The sequence below is a fragment of the Orycteropus afer genome, unplaced genomic scaffold (assembly GCF_000298275.1).
Source record: "Orycteropus afer afer isolate SDZICR_OR568_19922 unplaced genomic scaffold, OryAfe1.0 scaffold00231, whole genome shotgun sequence".
In the NCBI taxonomy this organism is placed as follows: domain Eukaryota; kingdom Metazoa; phylum Chordata; class Mammalia; order Tubulidentata; family Orycteropodidae; genus Orycteropus; species Orycteropus afer.
Genome location: NW_006921818.1, coordinates 3,462,378 through 3,479,930, shown reverse-complemented (window position 1 = coordinate 3,479,930; position 17,553 = coordinate 3,462,378). Strand labels below are relative to the sequence as shown.

Below are 17,553 nucleotides of genomic sequence, written 5' to 3'. Positions count from 1 at the left end.
CCCGTGCTTACCTTGCTCCCGAAGACCCAGTCCCTCTCGGGAGGGTAACAAGGGAAAGTGTTCAGTGCAGATCAGTGAGTAAGCACAAGCCCGCCTGTGCTTACCTTCCTCCCAGAGACCTGGTCCCTCTCGGGAGGGTAACAAGGGAAAGTGCTCAGTGCAGTTCAGTGAGTAAGCACAAGCCCGCCCGTGCTTACCTTGCTCCCGGTGACTAAGCTAGGATCCAGTTAGCACATGGTTAATTCTTTTTACTGTTCCATGTGCACTTGAAGACCTTGCATTTGTTCTACTTGTTGGATGTAAAGATCAAGGTTGTTAATTTCATTGTTAGTATTTCATTGTCCCAATACTTTATATCCTTATCAATTTTGTGAATTTTGTGTGCTTTATATTAGTTTTTATTAGAGATGTGTTAAAATTTTCCATATTAATGCTGATTTGTCAATTTCTCTTTGTATCAGTCTCACCAGTTTTTTGCTTTCCACATTTCCACCTTTGTCATTGTTGTTGCTGTTATGTGCCCTTGAGTCGGACCCGACTCATAGTGACCCCTCCTTGGGTTCCTGAGGCAGTATCACTACAGAAGTAGATTGCCCCATCTTCCTTCCAAGGAGTTGCTGGTGGGTTTGAACCACCAGCCCTCTGGTTAGCAGTCCAGTGTCTTAGGCACTATGCTACCAGAGCTCCCCGTTAGCTGTATGCAATTTCACAAGTAGTGTCTCTTCCTGTGGGTTGTTTCACATATTATGTAGTTTCCCTCTTTTTCCTTCATAATGCTTTTTGTTTCAAACACAATTTAGTGATACGTACTAGAACCATTACTAGTTTTCTTTTGGTTAGTATTTGCATGGCATATCTTTCATCTCTTTACTTTCTGTCTTCCTGCTTGGCTTTTGTCTTTTATGTGCATTTTCTAAGCAGCATGCAGCTGAATGTAAATTTAAAAATTCAATCTAATCATCTTTATCATATCATTGGTGAATTATATGTTTACACTTACTTAGATATATTTGGATTAATTTCTCCATTTTTTTTCTTCTTTCTTGTGTACCATTGTATTGAAATATTACACCATACATTCTTTTGCCCCTCTGCTGATTTGGAAGCTACAAATCATGATACTTAAATTGGTTTCCCTTAAAACTTCAACATCTCCATTCAACCACTACATTTCCTAAGGGGGACGAGAGTTACTCTGTACTTCATTCTTCTTCCTGAATACATCAAGAATTTAGCACCATTAACTACCTGTTATCCCTTTTGCATTGTTATCTTGAATTCTACTTTACCTTTAATAAATATAAAATATTTAAGATGCACAAAAATTATAGAGTTAATATAATGAGTATCCTGGTAGCATAGTGGCTAAGACACTTGCCTGCTAACCAGACGGCTGGCGGTTCAAACCCACCAGCCACTCCTCGGAAGAAAGGTTGGGCAATCCTACTTCCATAGTGATACTGCCTCAGAAACCCAAGGAGGGGTTGCTATGAGTCGGGGCCGACTCGACGGCAAACAACAACAACAACAACAACAACAAATCCATGTCTTATCACCCAGCAAAAGAAACAAAACATTATCTGTAGATCAGAGCCTCCAATGTGCTGCCTTCCTGTTCATTTCCCCATTACTTGACCTCTAACACACAAAATCACTGCTGTCATGATTCAGTGTAATTTCCATACCTTTCTTTACACTTTAATCACAAAAGTATGTATCCCTCAACAATACGTATTATTTGTTTTGCATGCCTAAAAATTTACATATTTCATCATACCTCTGTAATCATATTGTTTTTCTGCAACTTAATATTTTTTCAATATTAGTTTGGGTGACCTATTGTTATGGGTTATGTTTCCCAACAATTGTTGTTGTTATGTGCCATCCAGTCAGACCTGACTCATAGTGACCCCTCCTTGGGTTTCTGGGGCAGTATCACTACAGAAGTCGTCTGCCCCATCTTCCTTCTGAGAAGTGGCTGGTGGGTTTGAACCGCCAGCCTTCTTATTAGCAGTCAAGTGCCTTAGACACTAGGCTACCAGAGCTCCCCCCAAGGATATGTGTTGTAAATCCTAACCTCTATGCCTAATCCCATTTGGGAATGGGTTGTCTTTGTTATGTTAATGAGGCAGGATTAGTATAGGGTCTATTTTGAGTTAATCTATCTTGAGGTAATTTCCTTTGAGATATGTTGTTGTTGTTATGTGCCGTCCAGTCAGACCTGACTCATAGCGACCCCTCACTATGGAAGTAGATTGCCCGACCTTCCTTCTGAGGAGTGGGTTTGAACTGCCAGCCTTCTGGTTATCAGTCAAGGGCCTTAGGCACTATGCTACTAGAGCTCCTTCCTTTGAGATATAAATAAGCTAAATCGATTAAGGAGAGAGAAGCAAGCAGATACGGAGGAAGAGTGATGCCAAGCCACATGAAGATTGCCCAGCAGTAGAAACTCAAAGACACAAGCACCTTCCTCTGGAGCTGACAGAGAAAGAAAGTCTTCCCTTAGAGCCAGCACTGTGAATTCAGACTTCTAACCTCCTAGAAAATAAATTTGTTTGTTAAACCCACCTATTTGTGGTATATCTAGCAGCACTAGATAACTAGACACCCATCTATATTGACATATATAGTTCTAATTTATTTACATGGCTATAGTATGTAGTACTCAATTTAATGAATATACAATAATTTATATACTCATTCTAGGTAGACATTTAGGTTATTTTTAACTTTTTTTTTGTTATAAATAACAAAATAAATTTTCTATAAATGTTCTTGAACATGGTTCTTTGTAAACATTTGACTGATTTTTTTCTAGGGAGTCAATTCAGTAGTGAATTGTTGGGTCATAGGAAATGCCATCCTAGACTTCAGTAGATATTGCCAAATTGCTCTTCAAAGTGAGTTTTAACAATTTTTCACTCCCACCTGCAATATGAATGTTTTCACAACTCCATATTTTTGCCAGCATTTTGTCAATTTGATGGGTGTGAAATGACATCTCTTCATGGTTTTAATTTGTTGTTTCCTAATTACTAGAGAAAGGAGCTCTGGTAGCATAGTGCCTAAGACACTTGACTGCTAACCAGAAGCCTGGTGGTTCAAACCCACCAGCCTCTCCTCAGAAGGAAGGTTGGGCAATCTACTTCTGTAGTGATACTGCCTTGGAAACCCAAGGAGGGGTCGCTATGAGTCGGGTCTGACTTAATGGTACATAACAACAACAACAACAATTACTAGAGAGGCTGGATAACTTCATATGCTGATCAGGCATATTCCTTTTCTGAGAAGTTTTTGCTCATATTTTTGTCTTTACTCCTTTTGGTTGTTTACCTTTTCTTATTGATTCACAGGAGCTCTTAATGGTTCTGGAAACCGATTATTTTTTGGGACTTCAGAACGAAAGGGAAATGCCTAGGACTATAAACTTCAAGGGAACAGATGGGATCTGTTATCTCCTAATAATCCCCATTTCAGGGAGCAGGCCAGAGCAGCCACTCCACTTAGGGACCCATCAGAGCTGAAGACGACCTTTTGGATCTAAGAACCCTCTGTCCTTTACCACTCTGTGGTCTTGTGCACTTTGATACCTATCTGAAATCCACTTTGGAGACTGTGGTACTTAAGGTTATGTGTCAACCTGGCTGGGCCTGGTTTTGAGTGGCTGGGCAGCTCAATGTAGTTATTCCCCATGATGAGACTGGTAGTCAACTCCATGGTAGAATGTACTGTAAGAAGCTAAGGAGTTGCCTTAGGGATGTGGTCTGCTCCCAGTATATAAGAAGATGCTTTGAGAAAGGTCTCAAGATTTTTGACACATTTGGATCCTGCATTTGGCTGAATCTTCTTCTCAGTGACCTGCCATGTTGTCTGCTGATCTTGTGACTGTTTCCTGGACTCAAACTCATGGCCTGCCGTGTTATTGATAATCTTGGGACTGTGCCATTTTATCTGTAGAGCTTTGGTTTGTCAGCCTCAGCAGCCAGAAGCTGAGTAAGAAAAGCCTCCAGCTTCAGTGGGCAAGGAGGAAGAGGAAGAGCTGAAACCCAAGGTCCAGGGACTTTCATCCAGCCCCTAGAGCTGGCACTTAAACTCAGACTTCTAGCTTCCTAAACTGTAAAGAGAATAAATTCTTGTTTGTTAAAGCCATCCACCTGTGGTACTTCTGTTAGAGCAGCACTAAAGAACCAAAACAGAGAGGACAGAGGAAGAAGTTGAAGTCAGGAAGAAGTGGAAGTCAGGAAGAAAAAGAAACCAAATTATCTTATACTGAAGGAGAGATTTAAATCAGAAGAAAATATAATCATGTAAATGGGTAAGTATAAATTTACCTCTTCTGCCAATTACCTGACAGAATGGAGACTCATGAGAAAGATGAGGTGAATATTAGAATGTGAAGAGTTATTATTATTATTATTTTCATATATTTCATAGTTTCATAGGGAGTAAACTACAATCCTTTTACAGTTGCATTAAAGTCATGTCTTAAATACTAAACAATGTTTGATCACTATTCCACTAGACTATTACAATTTAAAATTTCAAATAAGTGAAATTTTCTCAAGTGAAATTCACTTCTGCTTGTATATCTATATGTTAACATATTTGAACCTGTTTAGTAAGGGTTATCTGAATGTTAAGAATTCATGCTCAACAGGGGAAAGAACAAAGGCAAATTTTAACAAGGAAATGTTCGTAGTGATTTTTAAAGCTATGTAACATGATCCTACCGTTCTGAATACCCGCTTTCTCGGGCAAACCTCTGAAATGCGCCCATGGGATCTGAGCCTGTGCTTAAGACGAATATGAGGGGAGTATTGTAGGACATGTCTTGATACAGAGTAGCCAGGTCCACAGGTGGTGTCTCTATAAACCGTTTTCCAAGGTTTTGTATCACAAAGTCTGTGAGAGCAAAAACCACCTGAAAGTTGAAAAGGTAAACATTAAAACAAAACAAAAAAACAATGCTAGATGAAGATTCTTTATATTTTTCTAATTCTCATTCCATGGTGCCCTGTATCTCTTCCTATTGACAAAATTTTGTGGGTTTGCCAACCTAATATCTGCTGAAAAGCATGGTTCTTAAGACTTCGCAGAGTAAAATGAACCACTCGATGAGAAGAAAGTCTCTCATCATCCCATTTATCCTCCAAGCTGCCATCTCTTTACCATCACCTCCTGTCCTAGCCTCTCGCCTTCTTCATAGGCTTTACTCAATGCTTCATCATCGCTTTCTGCATTATTCATCTCTCTCTGTATCCTGATTTCCCCATCATCATACAATTAGGCTTTATTATCTCCCATCCCCAGAAAATAAAGCAAAACAAAAAAATTGAACCTTCCTTTGATTGCAGCACCCGCTCGGCAACTATTTAATTTCTTTGCTCCCCTTCATAAGCTAATTTGACTTTAAATATTATCTCTCTATGTTATCTCTCATTTGCCCATTGGCCTCTTCTGATTTTTCTTAGGAACCTGCTTCAGGCCTGATGATCAAGACCCTGCCTGGTCATTACCTACACTGGTAAGTTTCCTACACTGACCTCATCCTAGCCTCCCACCGTATTCTTGCTCTTATAGGCCTTGTCAGTGTTTTACCCTGGTCTGCTCCTACATGGAACCTCTGTGTGTAAGGTCTCTTCCTCAAAATGGTTTACTTCAATGTACCAGAAAGTGTCATGATAAATACACAAGTCTGCCATGTCTTAGTGTGAATGGCTCCCCAAGTGTTGTGCAGTACACATCCCACACAACAGTAAGCAGAATCCCTACTTTAACCTTAACTCTCTATTTGATACTATTAGATGGTAATACCACCCTGTCTAAACAAGCCTTTTTTTGGGGAGGAGAGAAAGATGTCTCAACCTGGTTCAGGGCTATGACATTGAATCATACTTGTCTGTGGCCAACTTGGGAAAAGGTGCTCCCATGTTTGCCTACCTAAATGAGGGTGCATTGTAAAACTACAAAGGTGGCATGGTTTTCACAAGAAAAGCCCTGCAACAGGCTAAACGTGTTTGGGGCTTATTTCTAGTTTGGTCATTGTGTGACTAAGTACGGTAAAACCTGTAAGAGCTGGAACTCAATGGGACTATCTTGTTTTTTCTGGGTCTTGCTAGTTTCCCACCTTTGAAAGGGTGCAGTCTTACCAGTTTTCTATTGCTATTTGTGGAAAATACTTGAATTTTCCTTTGCAGACAGGTTTCTGATTTACACATGTTCTGACTTTTGCAGGTTTCAATGTATAATTCACTTAGCCTTTATAGTTTCAATTTATTTATTGTTTTATGTTTTTATTCATTTTGAAAATGATGAAATATTTTAGAAATTAAGAAACTAACAACACAGAACCATGTGTTCATGATCCAGCTTTGTGCTTCTATCAAATCCTAGAATTTTGCAAATTGTGCCTTGGATGGCCACTCACAAGCTTTTAAGACCTCCAGCACTACACAAAGAACTATAAGACAGAAGAGAAGCACTAAACACTTTATTAAGTCAATTAACTGGGTATCCCATGACACCATGACCCTAAACTTCCAGACCAAGGAAACAAACCCCATGAGGTTTTTAGTTGTACACAAGCAGCTTTAGCAGCTACTATTGGTTTTTTTTTTTTTTTTGGAGGGTGGTGTTGTAGATATATCTATCACACAACTTTTGCCAACTCAACTTTTTAGAGATGCACAACTTATTAACAGCAATTACAGTAATCAGACATGTAACCCTACCCTTAATCCATGTTATTTTTCCATCACTGTTAAATCCATCCCACTCCTGATAACCAGTAATAATCTTTGGTCTTTATGCATTTGTCTTTTTACATAAGTAAGGTCATATAATATTTGCTCTTTTGTGACTGACTTATTCACTCAGCATAATGTCTTCAAGCTTCATCCAAATTGTAGCATGTACTAAGACTTTTATTTTTTCCTGCTGGCTGAGCAGTATTCCACTGTATGTATGTATCCTATTTTATCTATTTATCTGTTGATGAGTATTTAGGTTGTTTCCACCTTTTTACTAATGAGAATAGTGTTGCAGTGAACACTGATGTACAAATCTGTGTTTGAGTCTCTGCTTTTGGGTATATACTTAGGGGTGGAATTTCTTTATTTTCATTTAAAACATTTTTGATAGCATAAAATACTCAGTTTTTTAGTTTTCTAAGAAGTTCTCAAAGAGTTTATTATAAATGACTACATACAAAGCACCAGTAAGTTATTTCCTGGGGCTTCTATGTAAATACCAAAGTAGTAATATACTCATGAAATGTTTTAGAACTCAGAAAAGTTAGAGAACTATTTCCCTTGTAAATAAAACAAACAGCCATTAACATTATACAGAGATCTGAGTTTCCAATGACTTTATTCATGAGCGGTTACAAACTATTGGTTCCATATACAATTTCTCATGTGAATGAATTTATTTTTTGTTGTGAAACATTTCAAATATGCAGAAAATAAATTTGCATAAACACACCCTCTAAGACTTATATATATATATAAGTCTATATATATATATATACACATACTATAGTATATATATATATAATATATGTATTGCTATTACCAGCAGACATGTTGTTGCTGTTGTTAGGTGCCATTGAGTCAGCACCTGGCTGGCTCTCCAGCCTTTTCTTTTATCATTCTTTGTATAAAATGCTATGTTCTATTAATAATATAGATGGTCTGTTTCTTACAGGCACCTCCCAAACTTGCCCATTGGTACTCTCTAAATAATAAATCTATCCAATTTATGAATCACAACTGGCATGCTGAGCTTTAGTAGAAAGAGTGTAATACAGTCCTTTAATTAAAAACAAAACCCTACCAGTTGGGGTAAAATGGTGCAGTCTCTGTGAAAAAACAGTCTGGTGTTTCCTCAAAAAGTTAAACACAGAATTACCATAATCTAGCAATTCCACTCCTAAGTGTGTTCAAAATCTTCAAAGCAGGGATTCAAACAAATGCTTGTACACCAATGTCCACTGCATTGTTATTCATGATGGCCAAAGGGTGGAAACAATCCAAGTCAACATCAATAGATGAATGTTGTTGTTGTTGTTATATGCCGTCGAGCTGGCCCCGACTCATAGCGACCCCTCCTTGGGTTTCCGAGGTAGTATCACTACGGAAGTAGGATTGTTCAACCTTCCTTCTGAGGAGTGGCTGGTGGGTTTGAACCGCCAGCCTTCTGGTTAGCAGTCAAGTGCTTTAGCCACTATGCTACCAGAGCTCCTGAATAGATGAATACGTAAATAAAATGTGGTCTATACATACAATGGAATATTATGTAGCTATAATGAGAAGTAAAGTTTTGATACTTTTTTGATAAAGTTTTTGATAAAGTTTTTTGGTACTATAACATGGATGAATCTTGAAAACATTATGCTGAGTGAAATAAATTAAAAACAAAAGGACAAATATTGTATGATCTCACTTCCATGAAATATCTGAATAGGCAAATGCATGTTGTTGTTATATGCTGTCGAGTCGGCCCCGACTCATAGCGACCCTTCTTTGGGTTTCTGAGGCAGTATCACTATGGAAGTAGGATTGCCCAACCTTCCTTCCGAGGAGTGGCTGGTAGGTTTGAACTGCCAGCCTTCTGGTTAGCAGTCATGTGCCTTAGGCACTATGCTACCAGAGCTCCTAGGCAAATGCATAGAGACAAAATTTATTAGTGGTTATTAGGTCCTGTGAGGAGGAAAGAATGAGGGATTACTGCTGAAGAGGTACTGGTGAAGATTTTTTGGAAATGGGCAGTGGGATGGTCACACAATATGGTAAATGTAATTAATGTCACTGAACTGTAAACTTAAAAATGGTTAAAGTGGAAATTTATTTGGTTATATGTATTTTACCATAATACAAAAAAAAAAAAAAAAGTCTACCTTTTCTTCTTTACAGCATTTAACAAGAATTAGCTTATGGAAAGAACTCAATTCTGGACTCCAAACGTCTCGTTTCATGGGCCCCTTTTCCTGGATCGTGACCTGCTCTTCTGATTTTGTCTGATAATAGCCTTCCCAGTCCAGTGGATTAATGAAAGTCTCAAAAGATCCTGGGAACACAATTTAGAAAGATTCTTTAGTTATATATATATATATATTTACTTTGAAATTAAATAAATGTATTTTGGTAGTTTAAACGATTGTACATTTACTGTCAGTTTCAACCACAAATGTAAATACATTAATCTCCTTTGAAACAACCACATTTTAAAATAAAGAATTTAAAATTGGATCAGAAAAGAAAATCCAACAGCACACCATTTACAAACAGCAAAACAAAAATAAAATAACAGAAAGGTTAAAAATAAAAGCATACCTAAAGATACATCAAGTAAATGTAAGCAAAAAGAACACTGAAGTGGTGAGAGCAATATTGTATAAATTAGAATTCAAGACAAACATAATTAAATGGAACAAAATAGGTCAAGATATATTAATTAAAATCAAAATCCATTATAAAGACACAATAAAATGAATCTGTGTATGCCAGATCCACCACTCATCTCACCAGCTTTTGTCATATTGTCAAAAGGGACTATTCCCTGGAGAAGGATATCATGTTTGGTAAAGTGAAGAGTCAGTGAAAAAGGGGAAGGCCCTCAAAAGATGGAACGACACAGTGGCTGCAACAATAGGCTCAAGTATAGCAGGGATTGTGAGGATGGTGCAGGACTGGGTGTTTTGTTCTGTTGTTCCTAGGGTCACTATGAGTCAGAGCCAACTCAACAGCACCTAACAACAGCAACAACATGTGTGCTGATCATAGCAATAAAATACATGAAATAATCACTGTTAGATGTAGAAGTAAAAATAGAAAAGAACCCATGATACTGTTGGGAAGTAACATACAACTAATAGTCTATGACAGATGAAGTAAATGGAAAACCCTGACATAGATAATTTGAATAATATAAATAATAAATAAATACATTGACATAAGTTCAACTATTGCCCCATCATTCACAGCCTCTCCCTGACCTCCATGCAACATTTATAAGAAATGGACTTGCACTTACACGAGGGTTAGGATCCTAGTTGGCTCTCACAATGGTTATAATGTGTAGCAAGAATTAGTATGGAAATTACTGTAGGGACAGGGTCCATGGTGTGCTGGAAGCATCTCAGCAAACTGACACAGTTAGTGTGTTCTCCAGTGATAGACCAGGTTCCGTGGGTTGAACATTAGGCAAAACAGGTGACTTGCATTTCAGAGCTTGAAAACTACTTTCTTTACCTGGTCTGCTGAGGTTCTTCTCTGACAGTCTAACAATGGCAGTCAAAGAGCTGATGACAAATTTTGTGACACTCAGACTATGGCCCTGGAGTAGTGTGTCACTCTTCAACAATTCTAATTCCCATATAGAAGAGGGGCCTTTACATGATATGAGACCACAAGTCACACCACACCACAGTGCTCTTTAGTCGAAGGTGGCTACATTGCTCTGAAAACGAGGCAGCAACATAATTTATTCCAAAAGTGCTTCTTTTTTTTCTTGAGGTCCTCGTTCCTCGTTATTATATAATTACAAGGACTCAGACCAACAGACAGGATTTAATCATGTTGTCAGGTGCCATTGAGTTGTTTCTGACTCGCAGCAACCCAGTGTACAACAGAAGGAAACACTGCCCAGTCTTCGACCATTCTCATAATCATTGCATGCTTGGGCCTACTGTGGCAGCCAAGGTGTCTATCCATCTTGCCAAGGATCTTCCTCTTTCCCACTGACCCTCTACTTTACCAAGCATGATATCCTTCTCTAGGCATTGGTCCCTCCTAATAACATGAGCAGAGTACAAGAGACAAAGCCACCCATCCTCACTTTAAGGAGCATTCTGGCTGTACATCTTTGAAGACAGATTTGTTATTGTTTTGACTGTCCATGGCATATTCAATATTTTTCACCAACATCATGATTCAAATCCATCAATTCTTCTGCAGTCTTCCTTATTCATTGTGCAGCTTTCACATGCATGAGGCAGTTGATAATAATATGGCTTGGGTCAGGCACTACTTAAGTATTCAAAGTCACATCTTTCTGTGGCCTTGGGACCACTGTTGCAGGGGACATCAAGCTCAACTGGTATAACATACTACCAAGAACATTGTTTTACTTCCTACTTTGGTGAGTAGTGACTGGAGTCTTAAAAGCTTGTGATTGGCCATCTAAAATGCAACAATTGGTCTCTCTTCCTCTGCAACAATGAAGAAAATCAAAGACACATGCAAACAGTCCAAGGGACTAGTGAACCATGTCAACCTCAGCCCACATGACCCTGAGACCAGAAGAACTAGATGGTACCCAGCTACCAATGCCAGCCACTCTGAAAGGGATCAAAGTTGGGGAGCCTGGATAGAATGGGAGAAAAATGTGGAACAAAAGTCAAAATAACAAAAAAAAACCCCACAAGCTTACTGGTCTGATAGAGACTGGTGAAACCCCTGAGACTATGGCCCCTAGTCACCCTTCAGGCCTGGAATTGAACTCATTCCCAAAGCTTCCAGCTGAACCACAGACAGGCCTACACTCCCAAGAAAAAATCAACCATGGGAGATCAGAAGGCCAGCATTTGCAGAGAGAGATATCTCAAGAGGGCAGGAATGCACAGGATAGAAGGACACAGGGGAAAGATAACCGTAGGGAAGAAGTGGGAAGAGAGCAGTTACATTGTGGGGATTGCAATCAATGTAATGAAATAAATTTGCTCTGTATCCTTTTACACAAGTCACAATTAAAATTTTTTTTTTTTAAAATGAAACAAGCAAAAATAACAAAGTCACATCTTTGCACTCTAACACTTTAAAGAGATCTTTTGCAGCTGATTTGCCCAATGAAGTATGCCATTTGATTTTCTGATTATGCTTCTATGAGCATTGATTGTGGATCCAAGTGACACGCAATCCTTGATGACTTCAATCTTTTCTCCATTTATCATGATGTTGCTTATTGGTCCAGTTGTGATGTTTTTGTTTTGTTTATGTAGAGGCGTAATTCATATTGAAGACGGTAGTCTCTGATCTTCATCAGTTAGTGCTTCATGTCCTCTTCACTCCTGCAAGCAAGGTTGTGTCATCTGCATATCGCAGGTTGTTAATGAGTCTTCCTCCAATCCTGATGCTATGTTCTTCTGTCTAGAAGACAGCTTCTCAGATTATATACTCAGCATATAGATTGAATAAGTATGTTGAAAGGATGTAACCCTGACACACACCTTTCCTGATTTTAAACCATGCAACATCCCTTTGTTCGATTTGAATGATTACCTCTTGGTCTGTGTACAGGTTCCTCATAAGCACAAGTAAGTGTACTAGAATTCCCATCCTTTGCAATGTTATCCACAATTTGTTATGATCCACACAGTTGAACACCTTTGCATACTCAATAAAACATAGGTAAACATCTTTCTGGTGTTCATACTCTTAGCACAGATTCACCTAACATCACTAGTGATATGCCTCGTTCCATGTCCTTTCTGAATGCAGCTTCAATTTCTGGCAGTTCCTTGTCAATGTACTGCCGCAAGCATTTTGGAATTATTCTCAGAAAAATTTTACTTGTGTGGGATATTAATGATATTGTTTGATAATGTCTGCATTCTGTTTGATCACTTTCTTTGGAGTGGGCACAAATATTGATGTCTTCCATTTGGTTGGCCAGGTAGCTGTCTTCCAAATTTCTTGGCACAAACAAGTGAGCACTTCCAGCATTACATCCATTTGTTGAAATGCCTCAACTGGTATTCCATCAGTTCCTGGAGCCTTGATTTTTCATCAATTCCTTCAGTGCAGCTTGGACTTCTTCCTTCAATACTATTCATTCTAGATTATATGCTACTTTCCTGTAATGGCTGAATGTTGACCAATTCTTTTTGTTATAGTGACTCTGTGTATTCCATCTTCTTTGATGTTTTCTTCATCGTTCAATATTTTGCCCATAAAATCATTCAATATTGCAACTTGAGTCTTGAATTTTTTTCTTCACTGTTTCCAGCTTGAGAAATGCTGTTTTCTTTCTTTTTGATTTCCTAATTCCAAGTCTTTGCACATTTCATTATATTACTTTACTTTGTCTTCTCAAGCTGAAATCTTCTGTTCAGGTCTTTTACCTCATCATTTCTTGTGTTACCTTTAGCTACTGCCTGTTTAAGAGCAAGTTTCACAGTCTCTTCTGACTTCCATTTTGGTCTTTTCTCTTTTTTCCTGTCTTTTAAATGACATTTTGTTTTCTCCATGTGTGAGGTCCTTCCACAACTTGCTTCATCTTCAGTCACCAGTGTTCAATGGGTCAAATCTATTCTTCAGATGGTCTCTAAATTCAGTTGTGATACATTCAGTTTGTATTTTGGCTCTTGTGGACCCATGTTAGTTTTCTTCATCTTCAACTTAAATTGGCATATGAACAATTGGCCCCTGGTCTTATTCTCAGATGGCATGGAGCTTCTCCATCATCTCTTTCCACAGATGCAGTCAATTTGATTGCTGCGTATTCCATCTGTTGTGGTCCATGTATATAGTCACCATTTACGTTATTGGAAAAAGGTTTTTGCAATGAATAAGTAGTTGGTCCTGCAAAATTCTGTCATGGAATCCCCAACAATCATTTCTGTCACCAATACTATATTTTCCAACTATGATACTTTTTGTTTCCAACTTTTGCATCCCAATCACCAATAATTATCAAGGCAACTTGATTGCATCTTTCATCAATTTCAGACTCCAGAAGTTGGTAGAAATCTTCAATTTCTTCATCTTTGGCTTTACTGGTTAGTACGTAAATCTGAATAACAGTTGTATTGACTGGTTTTCCTTGTAAGTGTATGGATATTATCACTGATGGCATTGTACTTCAATATAGATCTTGAAGTATTCTTTTTGGCAATAAATGCCATAGCATTACTCTTCAATTTGTCATTCCCAGCATAGTAGACCATATGATTGTCTGATTCAGAATGGCCAATACTAGTCAGTTTCAGCTCGCTTATGCCTAGGATATCAATCTTTATTCATTCCATCTCATTATTGATGACTTTCAATTTTCCTATATTCATTCTTCATACATTCCATGTACTGATTATTAATGGATATTTGGAACTGTTTCTTCACATTATGTGTTGTGTCACATCAGTAAATGAAGATTTCAAATTACTCCATCTATGTCAGTAAGGTAAGTCTACATTGAGGAGGCATCTCTTCTGAAGTCATATTTTGAGTGGCTTCCAACCTGAGGGTCTCATCTCCCATCAGTACATCAGTGTTTCACTGTTATTCATAAGGTTTTAAGTGGTCAATTCTTTCAGAAGGAGACTGCTACATTCTTCTTCCTGGTCTGTCTTAGTCTGGAGGCTCCGCTGAAACCTGTCCCAAATATGCACGGTGGCATGCATATTTTAAGTGATAAATCTCAACTAATAGGGAATGAAACACTTAAAATCTTCAAAGACAAAAGATAAGGCAATTATGAAGCTTTTGAAGGTAAGAATGGCATTGTAATTAAATTAAACATCCATTCCAAAGATCTAAAGCTGACTTTTAGAACACAAGCCATCCTAACACATCCTAACATGTACAAATCTTTATAATTCTACAGTATATCCTAAATACACCTTGAAATTTAACAAATGAAATCAGGAAAGTTGTTTTCATGTTGGGTCTCAATTGACAGGGATAACAACACAAGGTGCCTTTCATCTAAAGAGAATGAATTGTTCCAGAATTTGTCTTTCTGTCTCTACCCATACCCTTTCTTTGCTTCTGTATGTATGAGACTCTGTCTAGCACTTTTTGCTTTGGCTATGTCTCTAACATGCCATTCTCTGGGCTTTTCCTGAGTAGTTTTCTTTTTTGTGTTCACTTCTATCCTTAGTTATCTTGTTTATCTGGTCCACAATATGGAATATTTTTATTTGATATATTTATTGAAAGGAGCTCTGGTGGTCCAGTGGTTAAAACATTTGGCTACTAACTAAAAGGCAAGCAGTTCAAACCCAGCTGCTGCTCCGCAGGAAAAAAGATGTGGCAGTCTGCTTCCATAGAGATTTATAGCCTTGGAAACCCTATGGAGGAAGTTCTGCTCTGTCTTGTAGGTTCGCTGTGAGTTAGAATTGACTTGATGGCAGTGGTATTATATGTATTGAAGAGCATTTTGATTTTTATATAATTTGCTTAAAAAATCAAGTGAGTATATTAGAATCCTAGAAATGTCCCACACAGACTTTAAATGGCCACACTTGCTGGAGGTATTCAGTTAAGTAGACTTTTATGTTCAAAGTATAAAGTTAATCACTAAAAGAATAGAAATAGAACATAGAACTTCAATATAAAGGGAAATAAAGAAAACAAAAATGTGGGCAATCCACTTGAAGGCAAGGAAGAAGAAAAGAATGAAGCAAAGAAAAAGTCTGGGAAGAAAAAACTCCACAAAATAAGATGATAGATGTCTAAATAGATTAGGATTTCTCAGCTTTTGGGGCCATTGACATCTTGGACCCAGGAGTTATTTGCTGTGGGAGGCTGTCCTGAGCATTGTAAGATGCTTAATAGCATTCTTGTGGCTCGATCCATTCAATGCAAGTCCCTCCATGTCAGTAGTGGCAACGAAAAGTGTCTTTATAAATTTCTAAAATCTTCCACAGTTGAGAACCACTGAAATATTTCAATAATCATAACAAATATGATTGGATCGAATCTTTCCTGTTAAAAATGAGACTGACTGCTCAAACGACAACAAAATCTCACTAATGGTACACCAAGAATATGATAACACAAAATAATGAGAATAAAGAATGTAGAAACATGTAGAGTGGGAAGGCTAACCAAAAGAAATCTGCCATAATAATATTAACATTAGAAAATAGTTTACAGAAAAAGCAATTTCAGCATGGAAGGGAATACTAATTAATAATAAAAAATATAATTTACTAGGAAGATAATAATCCTAAACCTATCAGTACATAACAACCCAGTCTCACAAGATATAAAGGGAAAAAATCCCAAAATACAAAGAGAAATTGCCATCTACAGTGGTAAATCTTAATATATTTCTCTTAAAAAAATGACAGGTCAGGTATATAAAACATTAGTAAAATAAACATCATAATTGATAAGTTTGAACTAAAAGTTGCCTATAGAATCTTGAATCCAAGAAAAAACAAACATTTTACATAAACTTAACATACATTAGGCTGCAAAGAACATCTAAACAAATTACAAAGTATCAATTTCATGAAAACAGTGAATATATTTTCTATAATATATATTGTAAACAATGAAAGTATTCTCCAAAATCCCAAGTGTTTAGAACTGAAAAGGCTACATATATTAAAACTTGAGAAGGAAAATTAATTAAAAATGTTATAATTTAGAGAGTAGGTACCTCTGGGGAATAGAAGGGATATTGGGAAAGAGCATGAGGAGATTCCGGGATGCTTCTATTCATCTATTTCTTGATTTAGGTGGTAGTTACATAAGTATATTCAGCTTGTAATCAAATTGTACAATTTTAATTTGTGCACTTTTTTTTTGTGATTTGGTTGAAAGTTTACAGAACAAAATTGGTTTTCTACTCAACAGTTCATACACATATTGTTTCCTGGCATTGACTGTACTTCCCACAATATAACAGCACTCCTCCCTGGAGTTATTATTTCTCTTTGTCTCTTTTTCCAACCCATTACTGCCTTCTGAGGTTTATCCCTGAGTAAACGTGGCCTTTTGATCTATTATGGTTGATTTATTTTTTCAATTTTGAGTTGTGATTTGAGTGAAATTTTGCAAAGCAGTTTTTACTTTCATCAGTTCACATACATTTTATTTTGTTACATTGGTTACATTCTCCACAGTGTAACAGCTCTCCTCCTACTTCCTCCCTGTGGTTACTCTTTCCCTGTGTCCTTCTTGCTGAAGCATTCCTGCTTCCCTACCTTTCTCCCTGTGCAAAGCTGTCCTTCTGACCTCTCATGGTAAATTGCACTAAGGAATGCATCTCCCTTGTGCAGGTGTTCAGCTCATAGGCTTGTCTGTTGTTTGGCTGAGAGTTAAGCCACAGGAGTGTGTTCAGTTCCAGGCAAAAAGGGTGACTAGGGGTCATAGTCTTGGGGGTTTACCAGTTTCTATCAGACCAGTAAGCCTGGTCTTCTTCTCCTTTTTCTTTTTTTTTTGATGACTTTTCATTTTGTTCCACATTTTTCTCCCATTCTATTCAGGATCTCCAACTTTAATCTCTTTCCAAGTGGCTGGCATTGGTATCCAGGTACCATCTAGTTATTCTCATCTTAGGGTCATATAGGTTGATGTTCTTATAGTACATTAGTCCTTTGGACTAACTGTTTCAATAAGTCTTTGATTTTCTCCACTTTTCTTTGCTCTGAACGAGGAGAGACCAATAGTGCATCTTACCTGGCCACTTGCAAGCTTTTAAGACTCCAGTTGCTACTCACTGAGGTTGTTGTTGTTGTTGTTGTTGTTAAGTGCCGTCAAGTCGTTTCCGACTCATAGCGACCCCATGCACAGCAGAACGAAACACTGCCCGATCCCGCACCAG

The 17,553-nt window shown here is 37.8% G+C and overlaps 1 protein-coding gene across 1 annotated transcript in view; it reads right to left on the bottom strand.

Annotated features, from left to right (window-relative positions):
• Positions 1–17,553, bottom strand: part of DNAH6 (dynein axonemal heavy chain 6) — a 447,135-nt gene that overhangs the window by 75,675 nt on the left and 353,907 nt on the right. Inside the window, exons 61-62 of the mRNA XM_007948902.2 lie at positions 8,897–9,066; positions 4,731–4,921 (exon numbers count right to left, since the gene is read on the bottom strand). Of these exons, the coding sequence (XP_007947093.1) occupies positions 4,731–4,921; positions 8,897–9,066 (361 nt within the window). The remainder of the gene's footprint in view (positions 1–4,730; positions 4,922–8,896; positions 9,067–17,553) is intronic.